This window comes from Gavialis gangeticus, unplaced genomic scaffold, assembly GCF_001723915.1.
Source record: "Gavialis gangeticus isolate Ggan-Ray unplaced genomic scaffold, GavGan_comp1, whole genome shotgun sequence".
NCBI lineage: Eukaryota > Metazoa > Chordata > Crocodylia > Gavialidae > Gavialis > Gavialis gangeticus.
Genome location: NW_017729001.1, coordinates 14,594,573 through 14,604,540, shown reverse-complemented (window position 1 = coordinate 14,604,540; position 9,968 = coordinate 14,594,573). Strand labels below are relative to the sequence as shown.

Genomic DNA, 9,968 nt, shown 5'->3' with positions numbered 1-9,968 from the left:
CAGACTGGCTGAAGCAAGCACCCCAGGTCTGAATTGTAGCCATGGCAGAAAGAGATTCTGTACCTCACTGCAATGGCCAGGAGCCAGCCAGGCCTGCACCTTCCTGAACAGTCCTCCAAGGTCCCAAGGAGCAGCCAACACTTTTGCAGTAGGTTTTGTAGAAGATAAACAAAAGTTCCTGCTGCTTGGAGCCCTTTCCCCGGGTACCCACAAACCTCTGAATACCCAGTGACCCTAAGGCAAAGGTCTACAGAAGTAAGGTTTTACACAGCCTCATCCCCCTTCTGCACTTGAGACTTAAACCCAAGCTTAAACAGTTTCAAAGTGTGGGCCACACCCTGCAGCTTGTAGGAGGGTTGGCAAGTGACTAAGCTCTTAACACCTCTGTAGCAAGGCGGAGGTGTCTGCTCAGGCAGCATTTGCCTGTGAAGATAAGCACAGCTCTATGGGAAGAGGGCATCGTGTGGGAAATCTCTTTCCGGATGGTGGGTTCACCAAGCCCCAGACAACAGGGTCCCCACCCTTCTCAAGGCATTTTTCTTGTGCTTTGAGATAGCTCCAAAGCTGAAGGAGACTGCGTATAACAGGTACCCCATCACACACCGGTTATAAGCAGTACAGCAGAAGCTTCTCACACAGTCTGCTAGATTCAGGACCAGGACCTGCTTTCAACTCCATCCATACACACAACACCTCTTGTTTTTGCCACTCACTCAGAGTTCAACACTAAGTGTTCTCTGTTTTGAGTGCTGCCAAGTCCCCACGTGCCAATCGCCTGGAGACACTAACATGCCATTATCGTGCAGTAACTGTCCCCCCCCCCCGAGATGGAAACTCAAGAACAAGAACTCACTGGTTTCACCTAATGATGATCTTGGGATGGCTTTCTTTCATGCTAAGCCTACTAAACTGCTTGTTTCCTGCCCCCAAGATCACGCATCATTTTTATCCCCAGTCACATACATCAGCACCCCTGCTGTCAGTTCAAGGAAATAGTTTCCCCCTTTATCTTTTGCTTGATACGCAGACAAGCCCCTTCAGGGGCACAGCACGGCCAAAGGAATTAGCCACCGGGGCTGCCCATCTGCTGGTGGCAGCCCGACATCCTGCAGCCTCGGTACAGAAGAGCCCTCCCAGGCACACAGAGCATGTGTCGGACGGAAGTGACACCAGGCCTCAGACCACAAGGAAACCGGCAAGCTGCAGTCAGAGTTTTGGCCCCTGTTCTCTCCAGGAAGCCAGGCTCTGGGCAGGGGCTCAGGCTACCAGACAGCTCAGGAGAGTTTTGAGTGAAAGAAACGAGTGGCCAAGTGGCCTATTTATACAGTCTCAGAGGAGACAGGACCAGAGGGCCTCCACCAGCTCAAAGGATACTGTCATGAGAAATCCCCCGAAGAGAAACATGAAGACAAAGTCCGCCGTCCTTCCCCGGAAGGAGCCTTCTTCTAGCATGCGACAGTACCTGTACCTGGGAGCAGGGGACAAGGGAGGGGTTGCAGTATAGGAAATTAACAGCTGGGTGCCCTGCGCGCCCGGCCGTCGACGAGCCCGCCACGGAAGCGATTTCACCAAGGGAGCTGCCAGCCAGACGCCCACCCCCAGAGCCAGGCGTCGCCATCCATCTTTTGCCTCAACTGACCAGTCCGCAGGCAGACGGCAAGTGACCTGGTCAACACGGCCTTACAGCCCCCCTCACCGCTGCACCCGCTGCTCCTAGAGGAGCATCATAGCGTCACAGCTGTCAGGGCTGGACAGGACCTTGCAGATCATCGGCCCAGCCCCCTGCGCGGGGGCAGGGAAGACCACCAGGGGCAGGTGAGCCCGGCTGGCAAGCAGGTCCTCAGGACAGCAGGGCGGGCGAGGCAGGAGAGAGCTCCGGACACAAAAGGATACAGAAAGATCATGTTGAAAAAGAAACTGAATCCCAGGGGCCCAAAAAAGAGGAAGTTGGTGATGAGCCTCCAGACCTGCAAGAGAAGAGGCAGAGGCAGCTGGAGCTGGGGCCCCTCCTCGCCAGGCCCCAGCACGGGCGGGGCAGGACCCGGACCCGGACCAGGGGCGGGGTGTGGGGCTCACCTGGAAGCGGCGGAAGATGAGCTCGGGGTTGAAGTAGAGCTGGAAGGGCGTGATCAGCTCCAGCTGCTGCAAGAGGCACATGGGTCGGGTCGGGTCGGGTCAGCCCGCTCCCCTCCCCTCCCCTCCCCTCCCCACCCCGCCCGCACCCTTACCACGGCGGCGGTGGTGAGCACGCAGGCCGTGGTGTAGGCGCGCGTCACGGCCGGGATGCCCATGTACTCCTGCGCGAAGCCCTGGTAGGCCATGGCGCCGCCGCGCCGGCTGCAGGGTTCGGGGGGGGGTCGCCGCGGTCCCTTTAACACATCGGGCTCGTGACAGCGCCAGCCGCGACTCGCCAATTGCCGGGCCAGCTGACCGTGACGGGCGCACCGCTCAGCCAATCAGCGGCGGCATCCCGCCCCCCCAACCCGGAAGGGCCTCTCGGGGACAAGCGAGGCGTCACAGCGGACAGCGCAGCGGCTCGTGGGCGGAGCAAGGCAGAGAGCGAAGGGGCTTCGGACCAATGGAAGTGGGCGGCTCCCGCTGATCTCACTGGGTTATTATTGTGGCGGTGGTGGACGCAGAGAGGGCCACGGGTCCTAACAGGCGGCCAATCGGCGAGCAGGGCGCGGCCCAATGGGAGGAGCCGACGCGCTGCAGGGGCTCGTGTCTCGTGTCAGCCCGGCCACGCCCCCGCGCACCTGTCAATTACCGTAATGCCCCGTGTATAGCAGGAGAGCCTGCGCCTTCTAGGCCTGAATGTCAAAGCCCCTTCAATTGCCCACCACCCCACACCTCACCTCTGGGCCGCAGGTGTCATCAGCTCAGCCCTGCATCCCCTGTGGCCTGCCGGTCACCAGCAATCCCAGTTTTCTCTGATTTAAAAAAATCCCCCATTTCCAGGTAAAAAAAGTAACCCCAAATCCACCTTTTTCCACAATTAAAATGAAACACCTCTGTGTATATATCTATATATTAGCGGTCTTTCATTTAAATCATGGGAAAAGGTGGATTTGGGGTTAATTTTTTTAACCCGAAAATTGGGGATTTTTTTTAAATCAGAGAAAACTGGGATCCCTGGCGATCACCTTCCAGGGAGGTTATTAGTACATGAACTCCTGCGTCTCCCTGCCATCATCCCAGAGCACCTGACGTAGCAGCTGGGGGAGTGGGAGGGTGAGCGGGGATAGGATGTCTGGCTGTAGGGACAGGGGCTTTGGTCTGAGGTAGCAGCTGTGCAGCCGGATTCGATGAACAGGCCTTTCTAAAGGGCTCTGGAAGACCTCTGGGCGTGCTGTCTAACCCAAACAGCCTCAAGAGATGCTTCAGTAACAAAATGGGCAAGAGCAATGCAAAGACTGGGGATTCTCAGCCAGGGTACTACACCCTGGGGCGCCTTGAGATCCTTTTGAGGGTGCCGTGCAATCTTAGCACTGCTAGGCAAGCAAACGTGATTCACAAGATAAACCCAGAGATTTCAAGTACAAACTCCTAGGGTTAAAAACATACTGACCTGCTATGGTCTTGCTGAGTTCTTTGCAATAGAAACATTGCTCTAGTATTTTTCTGCAGTCAAGTAACAAATAAAACCTAAGAGTTGGCATTTTCTGAGGGGTGCCTCAGGTACAAAAAGGTTGAGAACCACAGGCTTCATGCAGAGGAGAGAAGCGGAGCATGCATCTCTGAGGCATGAGGGTCTGATACACACACAAGACCCTCAGAATCCTCCAGAACAGGACTCGGATAATCATCTACTAAATCTCTGGGTATTTTAGAGAGCCAAGAACAAAAACAGCAAGTTAAAGCATGGGCAATTTCTGCTTCTTTCAGGGTGACTTGCCACATACAAAAAGCCAACCCCACGTCTATGCACTTCAACCTTATTCCAAGGGCTCAGGTTCACCTAGGAGTTCCAGCCCCTGCCAGCAAAATGTCACCCTGAAGCCCTTCCGGACACAACAAAGTAAACAAGTTCAAAATACAATGCATGAAATGACAGCTAGCTCTGAACAGTATACAGAACTGCACAGGAGAAATTTAAAGCACGTTTATCTTTAAAAAATGAAGTCAGATGCAATTCCTATTACGTAGTACCCCAGTGCAGGACAAAATTTTAGCATCTGTGCGATCTGTGTAAGAGACTGACATCCAAACTGGCCGTCGTATTGGCATTTCAGGAATCTATAAAATGCCAGCAGCTCTATTTTTATAGGACATCTCAAAGTTTTGTTTCCTGAGATTTCTAAGAGAGTTTTTTTTCTAGAAACCTGCCCCCCACCCCCACCCCCAAAAAGTGGCATCATAGTGACCAGTTCTTATATTGTGGTAGCAAATAATGGCAACAACTAGGTTGGGTCCTGCCTCAAGCAGTTTACAGTGTAAAAGACAACACATAATAAGACAAGCCAGAGATCCAGGTGAGTTTGGAGAGGCAGGGTTATCAACATACATGGGAAATGCAAAGTTTTTAACCAGTCAAAATGAGCAGTCACAAATCTCCACCTGCCTAGCTAATGTGTTTGAATCAAGCCATTCTGGCTACATTTTATTCATTTTTAGGCAATCTATTTTTTCCTAGCTACAAGTTTCAGGCTTTTTCTCTCTGACTAGAATGGTTCTGGGCCACGCTGTAAAGTTGTATTTTGCTTGTCTGGGTTTTAAACCTTCTTCCTGTTTTTTTGTTTTTATTATATTTTTACAGGAGTGATGTGTCTGTGAAGATTCGTGCCCTTTTAAAGATTCTTTGGACGAGAGCTGATACGTAAAACTTCAGACTTCACCTAAATACTAGTTTTCAGTCATCCAACATTTTGATTGTCTTAAATCTATAAAGATGGGTAAAATTATCAAGCAACTTCGACTTCCCCTACCCTGACTATAAGAGCAGTAGCACAGCACCTTTGAGGCTGGCTCTACTGAAAAGTGTTGTATGATATCTGGTTCTTAACATTATTTTTGTCATCTTGGCAGAGAGGGCAGAACTGACCCAAACACCTTCATCCCCTGCATCCAGGTAATGGCCTGTGAAAGGCCCATAAGAGGGAAGGACAAGGCAACCAGGTGATTAATGGGGGAGATGAAAGGCATTTTCAGTTTCCTGAACAGGATGCTCAATTACAGATGGACACTGCACTAAATGTGAAAAGCCCTGAGGGGGTGAACACACCATAATTAATCACGGTGGACCTGCAGTGCAGGAGCTAGGGGGTTTCTCACAGTCACTCCTGCAACATGAGAACATCAGTTTGTTCCTAGACAGTGATGCATTCTAGTGACTATTAGGCCACAGAAGGGAGGTGTTATATATTGAACTTTTAGGTGCATCCATCACATTTGTGATGGATGCACCTAAACCGTTTGTTCAGAGGTGGTCACATTGTTAGCAATAAAAGACTGGATGACACACCATGATTTTGCTTTTGATAGAGCACTACAGGGATTTTTTTAATTGGGTCCTACTGAAGTCCCCCTCCTTTTGTCTAGAGAACGAAGGAGCTTCACCAAGCTGGGAGGAAAAAAAATCAGTCAATGTAAATGGGAAGGAGAGAATTCATTGGAATTGCAAGAATCAGAACAGCCCTACAGACATGAGACAATCCTGTTTCATGTTTTACATCTTCACTGACTGCCTGTCTTGCATGCGTAGAAGCCTCTGGCTTCTTTACTATTCATTCCATCCAGGAAGAGCGTGCACACACCAACTGCAGATGCTTCCTCAGCCTGACAAAGGGTTTTTATACCCAAAGGCTTGCAAAGAAGAATTTTTCCAACTACTTAAGTCATTCTAATAAAAACTATCGTATTTACCCAAAGAACCTTGTCTGCCTTCTGTTTATGGGGCATTTTTAAGACATGCTTCAGCCCTGTTCCTAGGTGATGGGAACAGAGGTTAGCACCCATTTCTTGATGCAGTGGCAGAGAGACTCTGCTCCCTGCAGAACTGTATTTACTATATTTTGAAACATCCTTTGAAATGAAGATCTGATAAATGTCTAAGTAAAACCTCTTGATGTCTATTTACTCATCAGCATGATTATGCTTTCCATAGCTCTCCACCTGGTTCAATAGTCAGAGCTAACACTGAAACCATCCTGGATTCAGGCAGAGAGGATGATGGGTTCGGTGTTAGGTTTCTGCATAAGAAGGTTGAACTGTCATCAGATTCTTAATGAGCCCTAGGATTTCTTTTTAGATCCTTGGTTAATGGCAAATGAAATCATCAGCGGGGGAGGAAGTCTCCTTTCCACCCCCTCACCCCTGATTACTTTTTGATAAAGAACAAAACCCAGCTGGAAGATGAGGGGATCGTGAGGTTAAAGAAACATGTCAGGGGAGGAAGCAAAGACAAGACAAGTGGGCACATGCGAGACAGAAACGCTTTGGTTCCAAACCGCCCCTGGCGCTGACGTGCTGAGAGCAGTCTGGCCTGACAGCTCCCAGAGGTGAGGAGTCTGGGTGTCTTAACTCTGGAGTGTGGCTAGGGGCTGACTGAATCCTAGGAATGGAGTGGGAGAAGGGTGGTTTGGGACTCTGAAATGCAGCTGCACCTATTAAACTTGCTTTGTTAAGACAACTCTCGGTGGGAGCTTAGATGGACATGAGTCCTCTGGCAGGTGAGAAAAGCCAAACTCATGGGAAGTGCTGCTATGTCCCTGTTAAGGGCTAGAGTGTGGAGAAAGGGGATTTCAGCTCCTGGAGCACTTCCCACCAGACCTTGTTCTTAGCAAAGTCTATAATTAAACTCTCACTGACTCCAGTGAGGTCAGTCTTAGGCCCTATTCACTGCTATTGTGCCAGCATCTTGCTGATACTGGAGTCAAGTGACGAAGCCCACCCCAGGCATCTCATTTAAAGCGCCCAAGAGACCCTGAAATATAATGGATCATATTTGATCACTCTAAGGCCACTATAGACTGTACAGATACAAAATGGCTGTAGGAGGGTCATAAGGCTACCCCTGTCCTATCTCTAGTCAGAAGCTTGAGACTGCTGTTACTGGCATGGCCTGCTCACATGGTGACTGGTATCAATAATCCAGCTGTAAGAATTAAAGGGCACAGAACTCTACAAAACAGAGTAAATATCTAAAAAATGATTAGTGCCCAACATGAGCCCAAAGTTCCAATCTTTGCGGAGGATTGTCTGTTAACAGACATGTTAACTTCCATGATTTCTTTGTGCACCTTATTTTTTCCACTATATGCAGACAAAAGTGCCTGGTCTTCTGTTAAGGATCAGGCTTTTAGTTTTACCACTCATGAAAAAAAATTCCTAAAATACACTGAGGAGGCTGCCACCTCGTGCTGGAGAAGTGAATTGAAACTTGGAGCTAGGAGAATTCATAGGCAGTTTTCAATTACTAAACTGCGTGACTGCTTCTGAATTTGCAGAAGGCTGCGTGTTTTGGGGGCATGGAACCCAGATGCAGTATTAACCTTTTTTATTATCACCATCAGCTCTAACCCATATGGGAGTCAGGAGTCATCCCTTCCATTCATGCCCATTAATACAGTTGCACAACAGAGATCCTCAAGTCTACTTTTCCAATCACTTCTCTCTCTCTCTCTCTCTCTCTCTCTTTTTATAAACTGTGAAATCCATTTAAAAGCTAAAGAGATAAAAAAAATTTCTTCAAAATCAAAATAGAAAATACTGTTTACCAGACTCACAGGAACAGAAACGCTGTTCTGGGTTTCTTAGCTGATTTCATCTTTCTCCTGTGACTTTTTCTTACCAATGCTATGAGGATTTCAGGCAAAAGTTAATACTGGCCCATCAGCTGTAATTTACATTAGTTTTCCCTGCCATTCACTGAGTGCCCATCCTCTTCAGGCAAGGATTATGCAATTGGTGAAATCAAATCATTGTGTACTCTCTAATGTCACTTATCTCAGAGGTCAGCAACACCCAGGTTTCCATCAAAACCTGGCCAGAACCAGGTCACATCCATTATTAAGTAGACCTTGAAAAAGACATGTCTAAGTCTCTTGGAGCTGATGGACAAGTTAACTGCAAACATTTATCCTCTCTACCCTTCACTTGCTACATTTGTACATGTAACTAAAACCAAACCTCTGTAGGAAACAGCTTTATCATTGGTATCAATGCCACACCATGGTCTTAACAACTTTTAACTCTTGCAGTCAAAAAATCCAGCTAGAGAATAATTAAGAACCAAAAGAATTCTTAGTGCAAGTCCGCTGAAGTCAATCTCCAGGGCTGTATCTCCAGGGCTAAATTTGGACCTAAAGTCAGAGATCATATTTTTTCTAAATGGACAGCAGTGTTGAGGTCCAGCTCTTTACTTCCCTCAGCCTGCTCCTAAACCTTTCCGCCTTGCAGCTATTTTTCATGTTCTCTCTGCTGTAGATTCTTAGGAACATCTATGCATCTGACTGAGGTCACAGGTACATGAACTCTTTTGGCAGGAGCTCATCAGCTTCCTCTCTCAGTTTCTGCTAGAACCAAAATAGCTAAAAGTTTGAAAATGCAAAGATGGGGGAAGAAGAAAGCCATTAGCTCTCAGCATGACATAAACAACATGCAAACCTCAAGGAGGCACTTGAGCAAAGACGAATGGGCCTGTCTCAGAGTTCATCTCTTTTGTTTGTAGAAAACTATTACTTGGAATTCATGTTTCCTGTTCATTAGATGCCAGTGGAATTTTAAGACATGGAATCCATTTTAATTTGTTACCAAAAACAAACCCTTCTCAAGTCCCATCTGGAACTTATTTTAATTGTAACTGTTGTGTGTTCTGTAACTATTTCAAGATACAACTACCCTCACTAATTGTTTCAAGAATAAACAGATGATTTGTTTAAAGCAAGCAGCTCCCACCTTTCCCAACACAACATGCTGATGGGTCACAGGGTGAAAATATCAGTGATGAAAGAGACTGGAGGATGGAGCAATGACCTGATTCAGCATTTACCATACTTAGTACTTGGTGCCCCCAATCTAGTGTCTTTGTCTATGAGAGGCACCAACTTCCTGGTTTCCATACCATGTTCAGGGGGGTCCCAGATATCAGCAGATGGCCCCTGCATTTTAAAATTAAGTTGAAACCTAGCTGCTCCTTCTGCTCTAGTAGATGGGTGTACAGCTACTTTCATTCCCCCTCTTCAAATGAAAAATATCAAGTGCTCCAGTCTAGGTTTTTCAGTGAGAACTGGCTGACCCCTGGTACAAGACCCCAACAGCCACCATCCCACCTGGGAGTGAGAGAGATCACCATTCGAGGAAGTACTGTTGTGCACTTAATAGATTTTCTTAAAGAGTCACACCCTTCCTCCACTCATTACTAGCAAGGTAACAGCAGTCTGGGTAATGTTATACAGAGTTGTGGTTTCATATGCTCTTCATGGCTTTGGTCAGCATGGGATGAAATACATAGAGCCATGATGGATAAGATTGCCCAACTATTTTATGTTCAACATCTGCAGAGTGTGTGACCCACTGTTGTTAGTGCAATCAATAACTTCTTTACAAAGAAAAGCCCTATAATCATAGACACCTTCCTCATTTAACACTTTTATTTTTAGATGTCTAATAGCCATGCAGAAATTCTTTCCTCTTCATTAACAGAGAATATTTTTGTAAACTCATATACATAATTAACTAAACAGCTTCATGGCTAAATATCAAAGGAAAATAAATCATGCAGGTTAGGCAATTTTTAATGCAAAAGAAAAAAATAAAACTCCAGATTCAATCCCATATGGTTTGTTTACTGTTTGCTGTAGATGGAAATTAGCTTCTTACCTTATTTTATAGATTCATAAAGTTCAAAGTCCAGTTGGAACCATTAGATCATCCTCTCTGAAGTCCTACAAATCAGGCCACAGCCCTCTACCCAGTTACCCCTCTATGGAATGTAATAGGTTTAGATAAAGCACATTTTCCGGAAAGAC

General features: G+C 47.2%; 1 protein-coding gene and 1 long non-coding RNA gene across 2 annotated transcripts in view; one reads left to right on the top strand and one right to left on the bottom strand.

The window, feature by feature from the left end:
- The window catches only part of LOC109290417 (derlin-2-like), an 11,313-nt gene extending 8,936 nt beyond the window's left edge, over positions 1-2,377 (bottom strand). Inside the window, exons 1-4 of the mRNA XM_019506915.1 lie at positions 2,229-2,377; positions 2,077-2,142; positions 1,894-1,967; positions 1,375-1,468 (exon numbers count right to left, since the gene is read on the bottom strand). Of these exons, the coding sequence (XP_019362460.1) occupies positions 1,375-1,468; positions 1,894-1,967; positions 2,077-2,142; positions 2,229-2,321 (327 nt within the window). The 5' untranslated portion in view covers positions 2,322-2,377. The remainder of the gene's footprint in view (positions 1-1,374; positions 1,469-1,893; positions 1,968-2,076; positions 2,143-2,228) is intronic.
- Positions 2,378-3,084: 707 nt separating this feature from the next.
- LOC109290415 lies at positions 3,085-5,737 on the top strand. Its single transcript, XR_002095590.1, has 3 exons — positions 3,085-4,018; positions 4,757-4,892; positions 5,026-5,737. It is a non-coding gene; the product is annotated as an uncharacterized LOC109290415 (long non-coding RNA).
- Positions 5,738-9,968: the final 4,231 nt, after the last annotated feature.